This window comes from Psammomys obesus, unplaced genomic scaffold (genome assembly GCF_907164565.1).
Source record: "Psammomys obesus unplaced genomic scaffold, mPsaObe1.curated_primary_1811, whole genome shotgun sequence".
Lineage (NCBI taxonomy): Eukaryota > Metazoa > Chordata > Mammalia > Rodentia > Muridae > Psammomys > Psammomys obesus.
In genome coordinates this window covers 1563951-1586177 of record NW_026596091.1, presented here as the reverse complement: position 1 = coordinate 1586177, position 22227 = coordinate 1563951, and the positions used below count along the sequence as shown (strand labels likewise).

At 44.6% G+C, this 22227-nt stretch overlaps 1 protein-coding gene across 2 annotated transcripts in view; it reads left to right on the top strand.

The window, feature by feature from the left end:
- Rfx4 (regulatory factor X4) overlaps nt 1-20569 on the top strand; it is a 153071-nt gene extending 132502 nt beyond the window's left edge. For both annotated transcript variants that reach the window (XM_055627777.1, XM_055627776.1), the window contains exons 16-18: nt 8996-9158; nt 10746-10884; nt 19010-20569. In XM_055627777.1, coding sequence (XP_055483752.1) covers nt 8996-9158; nt 10746-10884; nt 19010-19282 — 575 coding nt within the window. In that variant the 3' untranslated portion in view covers nt 19283-20569. The remainder of the gene's footprint in view (nt 1-8995; nt 9159-10745; nt 10885-19009) is intronic.
- The last annotated feature ends 1658 nt before the right edge of the window (nt 20570-22227 follow it).

The window sequence follows — 22227 nt, the reverse complement described above, 5'->3', positions numbered from 1 at the left end:
GACTGTAGGCTTTGAAGATTCTGGCACATTCCAGCTTTGTTCTCAGGTATCTCCAGAGGGCATTAAAAGTGTCATTTTACATAAAGTATGTATACTATTTTTCTCTAGTACCTCTTTTGAAATACTCCATGGATCAGGTCTGGATCCACAGACTGGATCTTGACCAGCAATGGACCATGGTCTCGGAAGAAACACACATAATTTCCTAAGAAGCTGCATGGTTTTATGTATATGCTATAAATGTATTATTGTAGAGTTCTTAAATTTGGGGCCTTTGCATACTTTTATTGAATAATATAACTTAGAAAATAATTATATAAATCTAATAAAAACATAACCCATCATGCACTTTTAAAAAGTTAACTCAGCATATGATTTTAATGCCCAGTCGGTTTTATTAAATTTCTGTTCCATATTCCATCTGCTTTCCAAAAACTTGAAAACAAATAATTAAATGTATTTGTGTATGTGTGTGCACATGTTTGGGTATGTGTTTGAGTGTGTGTGTGTGTGTGTGTGTGTGTATACACTTGTGGAGGTCAGAAGAAAATCTGTGGTAGTTGAATCTCTCAGGGGTTCAACCCAGGTGACCAAGTTTAGTGGTAAGTGCCTTTCTCACTGAGCTATGTGGCCAGACGCAAACCAAAAACAATTTTTTAAGAAGCCAAACATAGGGGTTGGGACTGTAGTTTAGTTGGCAAAGTGCATGTTGAGCATTCATGAAGTCTTGGGTTCAATTCCTAGCGTAAACTGCACATGCTGGTGCACCTCTGTAATCACAGAAGTCGGGGGCAGAGGCAAGATCAGATGTTCAAAGTCACCCTGTGCTACATAGTGAGCTTGAGGCCAGCCTGGGCTACAGAAGACTTTGTACAACAGGAGCAACAACCCAGCACCCACATCAGGCAGCTTACAAAACAATCTGTAACTCCAGCTCTAGGGGATAGAGTCCCCTCTACTGGCATCCAAGGGCACGCACGCACGCACATCCAGGAGGTTACAAGTAAAATTAAATCTTCAACAACAACAAACCCTAAACAGGAAGCAAGAAAAAAAATAATGTCAAAAGAAGCTAAACAAGCAAGCTTTGGTCTTACAAAGGCTTGTTGTTTTTTTTTTTTTCCCCAAAAACTTAAGTGAAATTATATGTGACATAGTTATTTGTTGGATCTCTGGTACACTCTGACAATCACTGAGCAAATGATGTATTATCAGATTTGACTTCAGAGTCAAGGCCAGCCAGATACCTGAGTCTCTTCATCAAACTGCTGTCTCCTGTTGGATGGACACTTCCGCATTTTTTCAGCTATGAAAAAGAGACCAGTTATCACGTCTGTTCAGTGAGCACAAAGTATTAGTCAACAGCTCATAACCTTGTGGCATCCTTTGATGTAAGGGCTGAGAAAGACTCAGCAACACAGAGAGTGAGTTATGACTTGCTGGGAGAACAGTTTCTCCACCTATTTGTGTCCATGTCTAGTTCCCCGTCTACTTTTAAATATATAAAGACCGTGCTATCAGTTTTAAACACGAGTCCAGGAGAAGGGGTAGGAAAGAGTAGGCACAGTTTCCTAAAACCGAAGCTGGCCAAGGCCAGAGTAGAGTGGGTTTACTATAATGCCTTTGGGCAACACTTGGTAGGAGACCAGTTATTACAGGACTCCACACCAACAGATTTCCACTGGGTAAAACTTGGCCTGTTTGTCGTTCACCCACCTGGAACTTTGTGGGCCTGCCTCCTCCCTCAGGATCAGGCAAAGTTCAGAAACTTTTAACTTTAAGGGAAGGGGGCTCTTTTCTGCCTCGGGGGCATGGCAGGTGGTGCCAAATTAATCAGTCTATTTAACATGACATCAGGCTGCAATTCTTTAATGTCATTTAAAACAAAATGTTAAGCCCAGACTCTGTCTGGGCGGGCCACTGAAGGGCTCTAAAACCCCCATTTATGATGTCACTTTAAGTGTTCCCTCCTTTGGCAATGACAATAAAAGTTAACTATTAAGCTCATGTTTTCAGCTTCCTACCCAGGTTCCCTGCCACACAAAACCAGCAAAGTCAGTCCTTGGGAAGTTAGGTTGCCCAATGAAACAGGGGGATTCCTCACAAATGGCCCTGACTGTAGAACATCTGGCCTGGCCAGCTGCACTTTCTCTGTGGCAGTTGAGGATATCACAAAGATAACTGACCCCTCAGACTTTCCAGATAACAAAAGCCCAGTCATACAGCTAAGCGAAGTGGCTCCCAGTGATGGGCACTGGTGAGTCATTTACAGTGAATTTCTCCCCCTCCATCACAGCTTCTTCCTCTTCTTTAAAGGGATGGAATTAGGAGAAATGAATCAGGACAGAAAAAAAGGTTGTTTCACGCATGCTTTGATTTCACTCCGTCCATCACATATTGACTTAGTTCATCTGTCCACTTCATTTCCTGTTCATTTGTTCATGCAATAAGTACAGATTCTGTGTTTAGTCTGTACTCAGCCCTGGAGGTACAGAAGTGAAACAAACAAACAAACAAACAAAAATAACAAAAAAACAGATCTGGCCGATGCCCTTGGTGGTACTTAGATTTCAGTAGGTAAGAGTTAACACAGAAATAAGCTACCAGGTAAATATGTAACTCCAAATGGCCATAAGGGGTATGAGCAAAAATAGAAATGTGTTATGAAAAAGTATAACCTGGAGATCTGCCCAAGTTGGTGGACAGTGAATTCTAAAGAGGTGACGTCTGTCCGAGAACTGGCCAATCACAAGGAGCCAACCATACAGGAGTTAGGAGGGGCAATGAGGCCGTGTGTGCACAGGCCCCAGGCAGAAAGTGCTTGGTGTGATGAGGATTGCCTGTGGTTTGTGAGTAAGGGAGAGAGGACCAGGAGGGAAAGCCAACATGTCTTTCTGGGAATGCATTTATTTGTTTCCCTGGCCAGTTTGATCAATCTGATGGTGACCATGGAGCTTTTAGCGCAGTAACTCAAACAAGGCTCCCCATGTGAGCGGGCATGCTCCTTAAACACAACTATCCCAGGGGCTGAGACAGTTATGGATACATATAGATAGAGGTATAGGCAGATCGACACACACAATCTTTCCATCTCAGTCTTGAAGGGTAATAAGAAATGTTTTGTTAAATAGAAGTTTTGTGATATCGTAATTAAAAACATAACAAAACAAAACCGAAAAACTTGTCTGTCAGGGCTGGAGGGATGCCTCAAGAGTTCAGAACATTGGCTGCTCTTCCAGAGGGTCTAGGTTTGGTTCCCAGCCCTCACATGACATTATGTAACTCCAGATCCTATGTATGAAAACAGTGCCCAGACATACACGAAAGGGAAATAACCATACTCAGTTTATACAACTTTTTTTTTTTTTTTTAGTTTATACAACTTTTAAAATAAAAATCCAAGCTATCCAAAACCAGTAAACACTAGGCACATACGCAGCAAGTTTTTCGACTAAGGAACTGAACTTTTCATTGCATTTGGCTTTACTAATTGAAGTTTGAACAGCTGCCAGTGGCTGGTGGGTATTGTCTAGGGCGGTGTGTTCCGGACTGTCCACACGTACACCAGCACTTGCTTATTTCTGAGAAACTGCAAAGGCTTAGGTTAGATTTTCAGCTGGGGGAAAAGGTTCAGTGATTTCATCCACGATCTGAAGGAGGACAGTCAGGGAAACGGTGTCACTCTATAGTGTGCTTGGCAGAACCTCCGGGCTTCTGGGCTGGGCATATCATTTAGTGGTAGGGTGCTTGCTTAACATTCGGATTCAATTACCAGCATTTCGGGAAAATTTGTTATTTTTTTTTAATAATCAATTTTATTTTATCTGCATTAGTGTCAGATCCCTTGGAATCGGCATTACAGACAGTTGTGAACTGCCATGTGGGTGCTGGGAATTGAACCCGAGTCCTTTGGAAGAGCACATGGTGCTCTTAACCACTGAGCCACTTCTTCAGCTCCATAAGAAATTTTTTTGTCTTTTTTTTTTTCCCAAGACAAGATTTTCCTGTGTAACTTTGGCTGTCCTGGACTCACTTTGCAGACAAGACTGGCCTTGAACTCACAGAGATCCATGTGCTTCTGCCTCCTGAGTGCTGGGATTAAAGGTGTATATCACTGCTACATAGCTCAAAATTATTTTAAGCAGGATATACAACAGGAAGTAATGTTACAGAGCCTTGCTTCTTGGTGTTTGGCCCATGGACCAATGGCATTGTCATCTTTGACACTACACTCTGTTGCTGACCTAGTGGCTCAGGATCTGCATTTTAACACGACCTCCAGGGATCTAAGTGTGGGAAGTATGGCTGGTTGTGAAAAAGCTTTGGAGCCAGGGTGGTCTGCATTCAACCTCCCACTGTGCATTTAACCTGAGCAAGACCCTCACCTGAAAGAGGATGTATGACACATGCCTGTAATGCCAGAACTTGGGACTGAATTTGAGGCTGAGGCTGGAGAAAGGACGTTCATGTGTTCAAGACCATCCTAGGATAGAAGACTCTTATCTCCCAACAACACTGAAGAGGGAGTTAATACTACATGCCCTGAAACCTTGTTGTGAAGATTAAAAGGAGTCAGTGTGGGCAAAAAAACAGAGAGGATGTGTTGTGGTTTCTGTTGGATGAACATTCAACATTCACTAATTTTTTCAAGAAATTATTGATTGCCTTTTCCAAGCACACTTTCTGCCCTGTGCTTGCATGTCCCATCCTCAACAAAAACAACCTCAAGGAAGAATCTTCTTTTGGGGACAGAAAGAAAATGGTGCCTTATCTTAGTTCTGACACTATAAAATAGCCATCAGCTGCCCCTACAAGGACCTTTATAGAATCCTGAATGACCAGGAGCCTGGCCACTGCCACTACCCCAGACCTTTAAACACATGGGGTTGTGTGAATGGTTGGGGTTGGAGGCAACAGAAGGGAACATGGGAATGAGGCTAACAGGGAAGCACTGCTGTAGCAACAAATAACAAGCATTTGGGCTGTATCAGCGTTTCCTTCCTTAGTTTCCAGTAAACCACAGCCATTGCAGCAGCACCTCTCCATGGAGGCCCCCGCCCACGAGCTGGAGTACAGGAGATGTTCTGGCTGCTCCCTGGGCAGAAACCGCTTCTCACCCAAGCCAGTAGGTGCTAATGTGCTTAAGGCTGCCTGAGTGGGTGCAGTAGATTGCTGGCACATGGCCATTTAGAGGTTTTGTTCCCTAGACGGCAGGGGCTTTTTCCCCAGGAGTTCTTCTAGCTTTTTGTTTTATAATGGCTATTCTTAGCAACATTGGCTCCTTCAACAACAGATTCTATGGCACCAAAGCTTCCTGAACACCCACTACTTGGCAGGCCATAGAAGTGAGTGAACATTTGCTATGCTCCAGGGCTCGGACAGAAATTACTGCTGCTGCATCCCCTCAGGCGACGCCTATCCCATGAAGTCTTCCTGACTGCTTGGGAAAAACAAAAGAAAAGAAAACAAACTCTGCCTTTCTTGATTGTCCCTTTAAATAGTCAGGGACCTTGTCCACTCCCTTGAGGTCCTGGGCCTTGAAGGGTTAAACTTGCTTGTTGTGAATGGCTCATTATTCTCTCAACCTTCCTGCCTCATTACAGTTCTGGTAATATATATCTGGTAATATATATATATGTTTCATGTATTCTTTTTATGAAAACAATATGCATTCATTATAGAAAAACACAAAAACAAAATCAAAAATTTAAAAATCACCAACCTTCTCACCCAGAAATAGCCCCTTTTTAATAAAAAGGGAAAAATTTGAAATTGTAAGAGTTCTATAATTCATGAAATTCATTTTTTGTGTGTCTGTGTGTGTGCAGTTTGTGCATGAATGCACGATCATGTGTGTTCACAAGCACACCCAGCTGCATTTGTGCATCTGTGCACACGTGGCCAGAGGTTGGCATCTCCTCACTCTCCCACCTTGCTTCTTCAGAGCCTCTCTGCACTTGGAGATGGCTGGCCAGTGAGCTCCCAGATCCTCCTGTCTTCACCTCCCCAGCGTCTGATCACACACACAGCTGCCCCCAGCCTTTCACATCCATTCTAAAACTGAACACAAGTCTTCACACCTGCCCAGCAGGCACTCTGCCCTCTAAGGAAAATTTATCACACAGAGAAGAAGGGAAGCATGTCTAATCCAGTCACCTGGGATGCGATTATTTGGGGAGTTTTCTCCTTTAATCCTGGTGCAGTTCATGGGTGATTTCTAACAATGGGCCCGATGAAGCCCCTGTTTTGGCGGGGAAGAATATGGCAGATGTGAAACGCAGAGTGAAGGGCACTTCTCACTTTCCGAATGTGGGCACCGGTGACTTGACAGAAACACACTCTTTAGAAGTCTGCTCCACCTGGCTGCCCTATAGGCACTAGTCAAGCCTTCTATCCCTAGTGTGCTAGCTTTTCATTACAGTAACAAGTGACTAGGACAATGTTTACGAAGACAAAGTTTATTCTGGCTCAGCTTTGAAGTCTTAAGTAGGTCCTGGTGCTCTGGGCTTGGAGTGGTCCATTCATAGCTGAAGCCATGGTGAAGCAAAACCACTCACCTCATGGCCAGGAAGTGAAGACCTGATTCTCACAGTCCCCCTCATGGGCATGCTCTTAATGACCTAAAGACCCTCACTAGGCCTCTTAAACACTGTAGGGATCAAGCATTTAACCATGAACCTTAAGACCCAGACTATTGTACACATGTAATCTCAGCAATAGGAGGCTGGAGCAGGAGGACCAAGAGTCTGAAAACAGCCTGGGTTATACAGCAAGACCCTGACTCAAAACAACAAAATAACAACAAACATAGTGTCTGGTGATAAAACTGACCCAAGAAACTCAACTTTCGTCTTTACCATCTAGTATGAGAGACTCTGAAATAGACTGTAAGGACCTTTCAGGAGGGCTGGGGAGATGGCTCTGCAGATAAATGGCACTTCTGCATAAGCCTGGCCATCTGTGTTCAATCCCTGGAACCCAGGTAGAGATGGAAGGAAACAAACAAACAAGCAAACAAAAAACTCCACAAAATTGCCCTCTGACCTCCACATGCAGGCAATGCCATGTTCCTGAACAATAATAGTAATTATTATTGTTTATTATTACTTATTTTATTATTAAAACAAAAAAGTTGGCAAAGCCAACTGGAGTGGCACATGTCTGTAATCACAGTGCTAAGGAGGTGAGTGGCTCTCTGGCTCGCTTACAGGCTAGACTAACCAAATTCACAGGCTCCAGGTTTAGAGAGAGACCCTGTTTAAAAGAAAGCATAGAGAACAACATGGAGATCAGGTGTCATGAAGATGACACCTGATGTTGGCCTGTAGCTCAACACACATGAATAACCCCCACCACAAAAACAAAGACGTACACACATACCGTACACACAAAAAGATACCAGAACACTTGAATTCATAAGGAATAGTTCCCGAATCTCATTAAAAATCCACTGCATGTCAAGTTCTTGGCCACATCTTAATAAATCCTTACAACAGACTTGCAAGTTAGACTAGTCCTGTTTTTCAGAGAACGAAGCAAAGGTTAGTAAGATATGAGAGGCTTGCCTAACAGCAGCCTGTTAATACATGGCAGAAACAGGGCTCAGAGCAAAGAAACACACAGGCAGATAGAGGGCAAAGTGTGAGAGGTTCATCTGGGCCCCCTGGTCACCCAAGTGTTCTCTCAGACCATGGACAAGCCATTCAGTATCTATGAAGCCTCTCTTCCTCAGCCAGTGCTGACACAAGGAGCTGCTGTAAGACTCAAGATGAAGTCTTCTGTGGGGGGAGGCAGCTATTGATGACAGGAAACAGGTTAGAGTGGCTTCTTCATGAGGAAACCTGAAAGATGTTCCCAGACTCTGCCATTCCAAGGACAGTGGGCATGTGCTCCCAGTCGGAAGGCTTCTTTTCAGCATCAGATCCTGAAAAAGTCAGAGCCAAGGTGAAGGCCACATTAAGGAAGACAGGCATTTAGGAAATGCTACTTCAGCCAATTCCTAATTGTACTTTTGTCTCCTACTTAGCTCTTCTTTCTTCTTCCACTTTCAGAAGATTCTCAAATCTTCTATTCTTCAACATGTTTCCTTATTATTATTATTTTTTTTTTTAAGTTAAAGATGTTTGGAAAACACTTAGCCTGGTGCCTGGCCTGTAACAGATGCTCGACAAAACATGCCTCCCTTCTGTGCTCTGGATGCAAATTGTTGCCACTTTATTAAAAAAGGGCATTATCTGCATTCCAAATTCTAATTCTCAGATTGATATGCAAGGCCAGTCTTCAGTGAGAGCCAGGCAGATAGAGCCCAGCAGTCTGTTTATGTTGCACTGTCTATTGCCCACAGTCTGTTAATGCACTCTGTTGGCTTCACAACACCTATTTTCATGAGTTGTTTATGAAGCTTTGGCCATATAGTGCTGGGCTTTGTATTCTTTTCCTCCCTCTCTTCCCATCTTTCCAGTCCACTTTCTTCCTCAAGCTTTTTTACTGAGTGCATCTGGACAGGTCAAGCACTGCTCTAAATGCCAGGTTGGGCAGACTGACCCATACCTAGCCTCGTGGAATTTGTACTCTGGTGATGGGGAGGGGAGAGGCATCCATCCAACCACCTTCCTTCCAGCATGGGGAATTGCAGATTGAAGTTGATACCATGAAGGCCCACAATGCACTGGAGGAGTTCACCTAGTCTGAAGTTAGCAGACAGCTCCTCTGGATTCATGTGTGGAGACTGAGTATAATAAGGGGAGAGTGGGGGTGCCAGGCAGCACACATAGCACGTGCAAAGGTCCTGTGGTGGCAGAGATTGTGGTACTCTGGAGGAAATGACTCTGAAGCTATAGACCAGAGGTTGCTGGGGATGCCCCTGGGGAGCTGAGCAGAACAAGAGAATGCCTTGTCAGCGACGTTGGCTTTTAATTTAGGAGCAATGGGAAGCTTCTGTAGTGTTCTAAATACAAACTGTCGGTGACCAATGCAATGTAATCTGTCTCTGTAGGAGCAATGCAGTCATATACGTGGTCACTAACATACACAGTGACAACGGCTGCTGGGTCCCCAGCTGAGAACTCCCAACAACTACCCTGTATGAGGAGCACCCACATGCCTTCTTCCTCTGTCACACACAGGATACCAGTCTACTCCCACAGAGAGGAACACGGGTAGGTAATTCTGCAATGCTTGACGTTTCACTTCAGGATGGCTCAGATAGTAGTTTTTCCACAAGACACAGGCTGCCTTCTGGTTAGTCTGCATGCCTTATGCAGTGCCATTACCGTACAGAACTGCCTTGTGTGACCCCCCACGATATGTGGGTGAAGGGGGGGAAGAAAGCGCTAATGGCCCTGAAGTCCCCGAACTTAGGCAGCGCAAACTGTGGAGCTCCAACTGAACATGTCTTGCTCCAAATCCAGAGTTCGTCTCTCATGTCCCTCCCAGCAGTTCTCTGTGTAGCACTCTGCACACCTTGAAGCCTTATGAAGTTTCACAGTGTATCCTTGTACCTTTGGCCTCCATCTAGAGGTGGTCTACTCCATGGAGGTCTCTAGAGGACTGCAGTGATGCCCCAGGGCTAGGGAGTCCTTTCAGCTTCCAAGCTCTGTCACCTGGATCATTTGTTTTGCCCATGTTGTGTGCAAACCTGGGTGGCAAACAATGCTGCTGTGATGGCCAGCCTGCACATCCATTCAGAAGCATGACCTGAATGTCAGCAGCCTTTGGTATCACGCTCTGACTATCAGGAGACACCAACTTCACTGTGTCTAATGAGCAATAGCTTGAAAATACACTCTTGACATTGAGGAGAACCACTGCCACACAGTGTAGGAAGCCTCACCCGCAAGCTGCTCACAGGCCTGCAGACTAGCTACAGCAGCCCCAAAATAACTGGGGTACAGGGGCATCTAGGCAACTCCACACAGGTGGCCCAGCAGAAGGTAGAGAGCTTGAAGGTCTTGAAGGTGCTTACAGGCCTATAGGTCAGTACATGCCCACAATCCCGATCCGCTGGCATCTCCACATTATTCCTTGAATTATTTCCCTATATAATTATAATACACTCTTAGAATTGTATTTCAGACTTTTTTTTTATTTTACCATGATGGTATAATAGAGACTCATGTGACCATGACCACAGGTCCAGTTCTTTGCCAGGAAGATGTTATGACAGATAGTCATGGCAGTAGCAGCCAGTATGCATGTGTGATCCTGTGTGCATGTGGTACTGCCCTCATATGAGTGATCCCAGCCCAACTGTGTGCGTCATCTCACAGATGTGAGAAATAAGGCCGTGAGTAGCTCTAGATCACATTGTCGGAAAGTGGCTTGCCTCACCATGCAGTCCTTCCCTCAGGTCCTTCACCACCATTCCCCAGCAGAAGTCTAAGGAATGCAGAAACACAAAGGCCAAAGCAATTTGTCTCCTCCTTGTTTGATTTCATGATATACAAATGGGCTCTTAACAAAATGGGAGGAGCAGTTTCCATCAGAGTAATGTTTTGATCAAATCTAGGTTCCATTCCCTGAACGCAAGCTTGCTAACAATGCTGAGGGAAAAGGAAAATCAGCCTGGGGTTTGAAATTCACCACAGCAAGGCCAACAGGGTAGCGACAGTAGGAATCAAGAAGAAAAATGGAGGTGGGGGGGATGAAAAAGAGAAAAATAGATGAGGTTTATTTTATAAAGGTGTCAGACAGCCTGTTCTTCTGTGTAGTGACTCACACTATTCATTGTGCTCGCTGCATTTTAGGTACACAGGAAGCTATAACTACGGGAGCTATGGCAACCAGCATCCTCACCCAATGCAGAGCCAGTATCCAGCCCTGCCTCATGACACAGCCATCTCTGGGCCACTCCACTACTCCCCTTACCACAGGAGCTCTGCACAGGTGAATGTGTGTAAGGGGAAGGGGCGGTCTTTGTTGGTTCAGAGTAGTTGGTGCCTAGTCAAGTCAACTAAACACAGTAAGTCCATTGTGTATGCCACCTGTAGGTCCCCAGCTCATTGCCCTCAAGTGAATGACCTACCTTGGGTGCTTGTGATCACGTGTCATTACTTTCCCTTATGGATTCATGCTGCTTAACTATTCTCTTAATTTCTTGACTCTCTGACTTCCCTGATGCCAGGATCCAGCCAGCCGTTTCTGTTGGCCCTTTCTAGGTAGCCACCTCACACTGGGCCTCTGTTTCCTTCCCATCACTACCCTCATGGCATCGGTCAGGATTTCTACAGCATGATTCCTGATCTCTTGGTTTTCCAAGTGTGTTGAAGTCTGGCCCACATGGAATCTTCTTAACCAGAAGCATCATAAAATGGACCCTCTCTTGATCCTATCAAACTGAGCAAACTGAGCTCTCTATGGCCAGCCTGAGGTGGGGGGAAGTTGAGAAAGTACTTAGATTGCCTTTGTTGGACATTCTAGTTCTCTTAGACACTCCTTTGTGTTGTTCCAAGCATGAATGATTACGAACCAATTCCATTCAATTCTGTTTGTTTCTGTTTTGCTGAGACAGAGTCTCTCTTTACATAGCCCTGGCTGTCCTGGAACTCACTATGTAGATCAGGCTTAGCTCAGGTCTTCATGTCTAACATAGATAATAACAGGGCCTTCATGATGGTCTCTCATTCTAAAGTTTGCCCTAACTGGTCTTTTTGGGAGGAAAAAACACAAAAACAAAAAACAATAACAAAGCCCTGACTCTGGCGCTATACTGCCATTAGGGCCCAGTTCATTTCCTCAGCTTACTTCTCAATATTCAGTTCCTTCCTGGCCAACCTACCACTCTCTATCCCTTAGAGCCATGGCAGCTATGCACAGTCCCACTGTGTGTACTGCATGCACTAGTTCCGCATCTGCAGACACTGTTCTCCAAGCCGAGGATCTTTGCTGCTTATTACACGGACAACATCTTATGGGCTCATGGGTCTCCTGAGAGCATCCCACTCCTTCCACCAGGCCCTTGCCAAGTACCAGCCACTCTCTGAGCTTTCTCTTTCAGCCTTCCCACACCTTTTAAGCAGCGGCTTGTCTCTCTAACTCTGCAGAAGCCCCAAGCTCTTTCAAGGCAGAGATAAAGTCTATTCCCAGGTCATGGCACACAGAACCCATCAAAAAGGTCAGTTGACTTCTCCCAGATGCTGCAGTATGCCAGACTCTGACCTGAGCACTTTGCACACATTTGGGAAACCATAGTAGAAGAGAAAATGAGACACACAGGAACCTGTGCAGGGATTAAAACCCAGGCAGTGTGACTGCTTTCTGAGCTTTTGAGCGCCATCTTCTACTGCCTCTCAGATGTGAGTCTCACTGTGCATTTTTGGGTGGATGGAAGTAGCTGTAAGCAGGACCAATGGTTGGGGGAGGCTAAGCCTACTTTGTCTGCTCAGAAGGTTGAGAAGCCACATGTGGTTTTTCTGTCAGAGAAGGAGAGCTCTCAGGACCCCCATGGGACAAGCATGAAAAGTGGCTGGTAAGGGCAGGTGCATTGAAGGGCAGGATGGCGGCTGTGTGGAGGCTGCATTGCGTCAGCCAGCAGCACACAGATCAGCCTCCAAGGGAGTTACTGAAGAGAATGCATCCACAGTACAAAGGCAGCACTCGGGGTAAATAGGCATCTGTTTTGATTTCCATCTCAGTAACAAGAGAAGCCCTGGTTTAATCCCAAGACAAGCTAAGAAGTTGATTCTTCTATGTCATCACCTGGGGCATTCATTAGAGAACTCTCACTTTGGCACAGAGATGCCAGATCCTTAGGTGCTGCCTCTCCTGAGAGTAGAGTCTGTACTCTTTGCTGCAACTCTCCTAAATGAATGACTGAGTTGCTGCCTGAGTCACTCTCAGCACAGTCTAGGCACTCATTCATCACTGCTTCCTTCCTTTCTCCTTCCTTCCTTCCTTTTTCCTTTCTCCTTCCTTCCTTCCTTCCTTCCTTCCTTCCTTCCTTCCTTCCTTCCTTCCTTCCTTCCTTCCTTCCTTCCTCCTTCCTCCAAGTGGTCGCTGGGGCCCTGCTTTGTGCAAGCAGAGCTATGGCTTTCCATGCGTTTGGTAGGGGAGTGGGCAGAAGCACCATGCCTCAGGGAGCATGCACTCCAGCTCAAGACCACATCACCAAGCCACTGCTTTTGGTCTTATCTTTCTTCCTTCCTTACTGCTTCATGCTCCTGCCCCCAGGAAATTTCAGGAGCTCCTTTTGGGGAGCGATATTTTAAAAACCACCACCATAAAAAGAAGCCAAGTTCCTCTCAAAGCCCACAGAGACACTGCTGATTAAAGATAAGTCTGCAGTGTCCGTGTTGGAAGGCACAACAGTGGCTTATCATTCAATAGCTGGTCTTATAAAAGAGACCAAGGAACTAAGCTATAGTCAACAGAAAAGCCTTGTATATCTAGACAAGATCCCAGCCAGCTTCTCTGCTAATTTTTCTTATGGCTCTCAGACAAGGGCATTTGATACCCTGCTGTCTCCAGTGTGTACATGTGTGTGTGGTTCATGGTTTGGTTAGTCTCCATCTGTAAAGTGGGGTGAGGTAAATTACATATCTGCCTAGGTTGGTCAAGGTCGGTGTTAAAAATGCCCCACTCCTAGGTAAGGCCTGCCTGAAGACAAAGCATCTTTTGCTTCACTTCCCATTAACATTTAAGAAACTTATACCTCTAGGCACTTTGAAATGATGGGCCCATTTGTTCCCATAACAACCTTGGGAAGATTGCGTCTATTATCCCAGTTCTTAAAGATGAAGCAGCAGCCTCAGAAAGCTGTGTGACCCATCCAGAAAAGCATACTTGAGCACAAGTTCTCCAACTCCCTGCTCTAGCCCCATGCCAGTGACCTAAACCCACTGTGTTGTGGGGACATCAAAGCCTAGAGATTGGCGTGAGTATTCTCACTAAATGTCCAGTTCTGAGACAGAAGACACATGTACATCCAAATTCTTTGATTTAAGGTTGAGTGTGCCAGGCTGAAACCCACTGTAGTGCTGAGTAATCTTAGCCTCCCAGAGCAAAGGTCAAATAATTCTTATCCCTGCGAACATGTAGCACACTTCACTAGAGAAGGTTCATGGGGATGAGGAAGAGGTTGGTCTCACCTGAAGAAAATCATGATTATATAGTGTTTTTAAAGAATTGTACTTGGTTCTTAGCACAAGAATGTCTGCAAGTCAAGACTGCAAGTTAATACTTGTAAAGCTGGCTTGAAAGAACCATACCTCTAAGGACTGAGAGTCGCATGCATCGCAGCACTTATATCGCCAAAAATAATGTGAATTCACTCACTTTCACATAGGATGTGTGCACGCTTGTTGAGAGTGCTTATTTGCACAGCATGTGCTTGTTTATGAACAACAAAAAGGTAGGCCTCCCGGCATTCCAGCCTGAGTTCTCAGAACTGCTCAATTAGTGGGAGAAATATTTGTGAGCCTCAGTCAATACCTGGCCATGCAATCCTTTCCTTGTTAGTAACCATAAATACGAATAGAGGCCGCAAGTCCTGTGATCAACCAGTGTCCATATGAATGTACTCAGCTGAGATGGGAAAGTATCTGAATGGCCCAAGGGCAGCATGAACAATGCAATCTTCATTTGTTTGGTTCCAACCAACCCAGAGCTAATGGTGCTACCAAATTTTCTTAGGGCACTTCACGTTGGGAAAGCATCTTGGACCAGAATACACATACATACAACATACACTACACCACAGCACGCGTGTACACACACACACACACACACACACACACACACACACACAGTCAGCTAGAAAGACAGCCCGGTAAAGTGCTTTGCTTTGTAAGTTTGCTCTCTTAGAGCCTATGTAAAAGAAAGCTAGATGCAGTAGAAATGTGTTTATAACCCCAGTGCTGGGGAGACAGAGACACACAGATCTCTGGGGCTCACTAACCAGTCAGCCTATTTGGTAAGTTCCAGGCCAGTGAGAGACCCTGGCTCAAAAAAAAAAGTAGCCAGCACTAAAGAAAAACACCTGAGGTTGTTCTCTGGACTCCACATAAACATGTACACACATGCAGACATGTGCCACATATGTATGTGTGCATATTTATATTCCAGTCAGCCTTAATATTGCAGACCCTTTAAGTGCAGAGCTAATTTCCCTGGGTTCAAATCCTGAGTATGCCTTGAATTAGTTCCAAGCTTCAATTTATTTATCTGGAAGATGGAGATAAGTTATAATACCCATTTCACAGGGTGTGGTAGCTGTAGTCAGGTAGTTATACAGGCCTGGTTCATAGTTAACACTATTTGCATTCATCATTCCCCTTTGTCACCCAGTTATAATAATGTTCTATTTTATATAATTACACAATTAATGTCTGTTCTCCTCACTGAACTGGCTCTGTAGAATCAAGAACCAGGTCCACCTGCTCATACCCCCATACTCCCAGGACCCAGAACACAGCCTGGTCCTTAGTGTTTGCCCGGGATGTACTTGTCAGTGAAATGAATGATCCTTGTTTGAACACTAAGTTATTATGTGGCCTCAAGGAAGTCATTGCTCTCCTTGTAAAATAAACACTGGGACCCTCCAGTCAGGGCACTGAGGCTCTTGGGATCACTAATAGACCACCACCTTATGCCCCTCCAAAATGAAGAATGAAATGAGATGAAAACTTAAAACATGGGTTTCAAAGTGACTTCAAATCAATTCATTTTATTGATCTTGACCCTGAGAGCTCAGCAGATGTAGACTGTCTGACAAAGAGTTTGGGGAGCCATGGCCTATTTAAAAAAAGAGACCAAGAGGAAATCTGCTGGGGGCAGCCACAGGTCTTGGGTAGAGTGAGAGCTGCCTTTCATAGAAAAACAGTTTGTGGTCCTGACTCCACCACTTTTCACCCCCTGCCCAAGTAGCAGACCATGTAGTGAGAGGCAAGGATAAAGGGCTCACTCTTCCCTTTCCATGTGCAGAAAAGTCAGCCCCTAGAGTAGGGAGCTGGTTCCCAAAATAGACTTCCTAACACAGTTCCAAAGAGGCCAGGAGTCAGTCACAACCAAGATGGACTTACGCCATAGCCTCTTGATGACTACTTTAAACACACACACACAAACAGAGAGAGAGAAAAGAGAGAGACAGACAGACAGAGAGGAGAGAGAGAGAGAAAGGACAGAAGGGTGTGTGTTAACAACACCCCTGTGTACTCTTTTCAAGAGGCGGTAACTAATGATTTATCTTGTCTTAAAATCAGCAGCAACAGCTTGTGATTTGATCCAGAGACTGGGGACTTCCTGTCATAGGCCCTCAACAAAAGTTGCTTTATTCTGCCCTGGGCTCTTGGTACCCCAGTGTTTGTACCCAGCATGCTTCAGGGCCTTGCATGAAGCCAGATGTGAAGTGTGAAAGGTGAGATGGATGCTACTGCATAGCCTCTGCCTCCTCCAGCAGAAGTCTTCACTGGTCTCATTAATCATTAGGCCAAGGCAGCAGGCACTTCAGCTATCTTGCCTTCAATGGTCTCTTACACCAGGGGGGAAGAGAGTCACTGACTCATTTGCAATTAGCTGACCTAATGGGACAGAATTTTCCATGCTGGTAACAGAATTGTATTGTCACACTGGAGATATTTTGAGCCAGTCTCATTTCCAGGCAATTGCTCTTTTGAATCTATGACACAACCTCTGGGCACAGCTGTGCTGAAGGTCCTTGATGAGGCACAAAAACTACACTCTCTTGAGTTTGGTGGGAAGAGTTCCAAGTCCATACTGTGACATTTTACCTACTCAAGCCAAAGTCAGAGAGGACTGGGTCAGAACCAGCCAGCTTCCACTGGCTAGGCCAGCATTGTAAGGCCTAGCTCTGTAGAGGAGGAGGGAGTTTGATGAGGAAGAAGATGGACTATGAAAGTGGTTTGGGAGTGGTAGATAGGCCACTCAGATAGGTCAGTAAGATTGGTATGGAAAAATTGCACCACCCGGATGTGGGCTTTTGTCATGCTTTGTGACACCAGACGTAGCTCCTATTTTCCCATTTCTACAATATGGGTCCAGAGTCCATGACACTAAAAAGGTTAGGAATTTCCCAGTGTATATACACCAAATGGGATTAGCACCTGTAAGGTGCCAGGTACTGTACCAAATTTTAGGGACATCCTGTGAACACAACAAAGCCACACATGAAACATTTGAATATAAGCTAGTGGGAAGAAACAGCTGCCAGGCAGGATAGAGATGGTGGGGCATTTGGCTTCTTGACTCTTAAGGAGCTAAGAAATAAAGCATGGGGGAAAGGCAGGTGTGATGGTAACTGGGCAAAAGGGTAGTTTAAGAAGGAAAATGGAGGACCGGCTCAGTGTACCCCTAGATGAAAAGGGAGACCTCTAGGCCAGCAGGAGACCAAAAGAGGGGCCCAGAATGACATGCATCCAGGTGGCTCACCTGGGAAAGCATTGGCGATATTTGTTATTATCATCTTGTTTCTATACCTGGGATCTTAATTTTTTTTCTTTCTGAGAAACTCCACTCACAGGTCTGAGGGCCCACGATCACTCCACTTGAACAGTGTCCTAGGACACTCATTCTGCACAGCACATGGGCCTGTGCCAGTGTTGCAGATCTGATTTGGGATTATGAAAGCCTTGGCATGCTGTCTGCAGTCTCCTTGGCAACAGCACTTGGTCCTTCTCCCTGGAGTTCCCAGACACCTCCTACACCCTCTTTCTTAACTGTTCTTTTCTTGTGCAGCAGCTGTCCTTTGCTATGAAAGGCATGTGGTCCTACCTGAGGGAAAAGCTCTCTGTTCTCCACCTGAGACCTCACTTTAGCACCGAGTAGCTAGCTCTCTTCATGTATTACAGCCCTACTGTCAGCTTCCTCCAGGATTCAGCTCCAAGAGGTAGAGGGGCTCCTTTGCCCACTTAGCCTCTGGGAAACAGCCATTGTTGTCAATAGCACTTCTGCTGTCTAGGTTTCAGCCTGTCTGTCTCCCTCACAGGAGGCATCCTCCCACATAATCCCTTGGGGCTCTACTCTCCAACTGTCAGGGAAGACAGATGGGGAGCCTAAGGATTCACACACTCTCTCCTCCTTGCTGCCCTTGTCATTCTTGCTCATTGGCTCCTGTTCTTGTTGGCCCTAAGCATAGCAGGGACATCTTAGTGCTGACTTAGCTCTTCCCTGTCCCCTCTCCTGATCATTCTAACAGGGCCTGTTTGCACAGCTGTCCTGACAGTGAAGAACATAAAAGAGGGCCCAGAGGCTCCTCTCTTATTCCTAATCTTTTCTACAGTTTCTTCCCTCCTCCTTGTCTCTGCCAACACCTGTTCCTAGATCTGACTTGCCCCAAAGTACCTCTCCTGCCTTTGCCCCTTGTCTCTCCGTGACTCCTTTCTCTGTATTCAAACAGAGCCCAGTAATTTACCATTTCCTCCTTGCATATCTTCCAGAACTCCAGTGAATGTGAATCTAAAAGAAAGATGTTCTTTAAATGACAGACACTAATAATAACCTTTGAAGCCATTGGCTTGCTTCCTTTTCAAAAGCCTGCTTTTAGGCTGTGGTTCATGATTGAATTCAGCTATAAAATGCTATTTTTAATGTCACTGTGTTTTACCTGTTCTCTTGGGTTGATGGATATAAGACTTATCCCATCTCCACAGGTATAAATAAAACTCACACCCATGCAGCAATCACACTTAACTGGACACACTTGCTAGTATGTATACACAAAGGTACACCCACCATCGCCACGACTACCCCCAGTATTCCCAGTTGGGGATGGTCCTCCCTTTGGATTTGGCTTCTCAGAATATTACAGATTTGAAGCACACAGGTTAGTCATTGCTTTGTGAGTGAAATACCAACCAGACTCTGGCTATGAAAATCCCTATGACTTTCCAACTGACTGATTGCTTCCTTGGACTAAAGTTTACTTTTGCTCACTGGTTGCTTTCCATCAATTTCCATGAATAGTATTTTGAAATTTTTAGCTTAAATAAGATTGCTGTTGGGCGTGTGCAGCTTCAAGCTAACTTGAATTTTGTGGCCTTTCTTTCTCCTCCACAAGTACCCTTTTAATAGCCCCACTTCCAGGATGGAACCTTGCTTGATGAGCAGTACGCCCAGGCTGCATCCCACACCAGTCACTCCCCGGTGGCCAGAGGTGCCAACAGCCAATGCGTGCTACACAAGCCCGTCTGTGCATTCCACGAGGTATGGAAACTCTAGTGACATGTACACACCCCTGACCACGCGCAGGAATTCTGAGTACGAGCACATGCAACACTTTCCTGGCTTTGCTTACATCAACGGAGAGGCCTCTACTGGATGGGCTAAGTGACTGCTTTCATAGAAATCCATATTTAATATTAATAATTAATAATAATAATAATAAACCCAATACCTACCCTCCAGAAGACTTTATCTCTATACATCATAACTCGCGGGCTGTTCCTAAGCATCCATTTTCCTAATGAACAAGAGGATGTTCAACATGGAATGAATAGACTTTAGTTCAGAAACAGGATTCACTAAAAGTCAGTGGGATCAGGTTCCCGTAGCCAAGCCAGACTTGACTGTTTCTACAGAGCACTATCTTGGGCAGGCCAATCTGTGCCTTCCCCTCCATTCCATGACCTTGCAAGGCAACCACTCCCTGCAGGGTACTTATTTTCTTGTTGACAAAGCTCTTTAGACTTGAAGGATGGATACTGGAGCCAGAACCTGGTTTGTGTTCTTGGATGGGCACATAATTTACCAAGAGCATCACCTTGCTACATGTTTGTCATCTCCAGTAGTTACCAGCTCTCAGACATGGTATCTGCATCCCTACTTCCTGGAGTCTCAGGGCAGAAAGGAAGTTCCTGAAAAGGCTAACCTCCCTGTTAACTCACCCTGCCATAGTACCTGCACTGTCCTGGAATGTAAGCCCTGTTTGGAGGGACCGAAGAGGCCTGCTGTATGTTGCCTTTAGTCGATTGACGTCTGTGGGGATCAGTTCTTCTATGTACAAGGATTTGTCCTAAGTTTGCACAATGTCCTAAGTTTGCATCAGCAAAAGGCAGGGGAGGCTTTTAAGTTCTGTGAAAAAATGTGGATTTATGACATTAAGTACCATCCTCTGCTGTGTTACTTTGTGAAGCTAGATGGGTCAAACTTTCACTTAGCGAGCACCAAGTGTGAAAACAACTGTCCTGGTTCCTTTCATAAGACTAGAATACTTTCCAACACTTTGCTAGAAAAAAAAAAGTCAAAGCTGTGCCTTTGAGTCTATACTATACTGTGTATGTGTGGAAATAAAAATGTATTGTACTTTGGGAAAATTTTTTCGTAGGTTTTTTTTTTTTTTTTTGGTCAGATTTGTAGCTATTTGTGAGGTTTGTTAGCGATTAACATAGGTTTTCTGTCTGTATTATAAGATGCACCAAGCAATTATGGTGGAACTATTACCCTATGGGTAAGAGAGAAGTGAAAATATGACATCGGACGTCTTTGCAAATGTTCTGTAAATAAAATGTTTGATCACACCACCCTGTGTGATAATCATGTCTACAGCTAAAATGGAAATAGTTTTATCTGTACAGTTGTGCAAGATATGAATGGTTTCACACTCAAATAAAAAGTATTGAAATGACCAGCTTCTGCTTCTCATTTGCCTTTGATATGCTGGTTGTGTGTCTATGATATAAGTAACATTCTTAGATTCTTGGGGTCTAAGTGGGTAGAACAAAACTGAAAGGTCCTGCTGGGCATGGTGGTACGTGACTATAATTACAGCGTGTAGGAGGCTGAGGGTAGAGAAGAGTAAATTCAAGGCCAGCCTGGGCCCTGTCTCAAAAAAGTAAAAGCAAGCAAGCAAGCAAACAGAAGCCTTGTATGACTACATGGTTTTGTTTATTCAGTTTCCTATCAACTTGTTATACAGTAATCATACAATTTGGATAGGTCCACACATCTTGTCCTGACTAATGATGATGGAAAGAGTATAGTACCTATAGACTGATGAAGGTTGTAGAGAACCTGTTCTACAAACTGGGATCTGTACTAAGTTTGCCTGATGGCTTCTATCAGTAAAAGGCAAAAGCCTTTCAGCTCTTGCAAGGACTATTCTTCCTTAGTACCACATCAGGAGTTCCCCTGGTACTCAGTTCATTATGTTTTAATGATCACTGGGCATGAAGCTATTTCAAGTGCATCACCTTAAATGAGAATAAACAGAGCAGTAACATTACTGAAAATTAACAAGAATTAAGTTCTTCTCTAGCATTTCAATCTGTGGCTGAAGAGAGTGGGATAAAGGCAAGAAGTAGTTTCATTTTGCCCAAATGTTAGGAGTTAAGCGAGATTCAGAGGCACAGATTTCTAGAAGCCAGTGCAGGAGTGACTGTGTTAACCCGAAGGTATGAGATGTGACAATTTAATCTGCATTTTGAAAGATTTTATTTTTAAAGCCAAGCCCTTTTGTGCTATTACATACCATGTTTATACCTGAAAGATGATTTTAAGATAGAAATTATTTATGTTATACCTAGCCTCCCCCTAAATATATTCGGCTGTATTATTCTGAAAAAAAAAAAAAAATAGATGTTGGATCTCATTCTCTCATAGTAAATTGGTTTGACCTTTTGTCTACAATGCATTAGCTTTATATGATGGAAGCAAGAGAGAGGATGAGGGAAAATTTGAATTTTGCCTGACCAGCCCTACTGTTCTCTCAGACTTCAAAGTGAGTGCTGTAGAGATGATGCTGTGCTGAGTCTGACCTTTGTCTTAATGTGACTACCAAAGCAACCACCAACCAAACAACCCCAACCCCTTCTCCCCACCAGACCTCACAAAAAACAACAGCAAAACCAAGTCACTATGAAATCACTTATCAAGGTAACAAGATAAATAACACCCATTTATAAATAACAGCCACAAGCCCATTAGCTGCAGGGCTCTTTGGGTAAAAACTTGTCACCATTAACAAGAACCTAAGGCGAAGAACTAGAGAAGTGGCTCCATGACCTTTCCAATGAGAAAATATGTTTGGATGCCTTCACAGCATAACCAGGAATGAGTGATGCCAGCAAAGAAAGTGGCTTGAGAAGAGGGCAAGTAGGCACAGGGTCCCCTCTCCAGCATGCAGGCCACATGTCTCCAGGAGCTAAGGGTGCAGTCTATGTTCCCAATTGTTCTAAAACCTTCACCCTAACAGATGGGAAGGCTCTCACTAGGAAAGGAAACAGCTGTTGGGGTCAGGACTCAAGGTACCCTCTCTTTCTGGTAGTTCCTCTCTAGTCA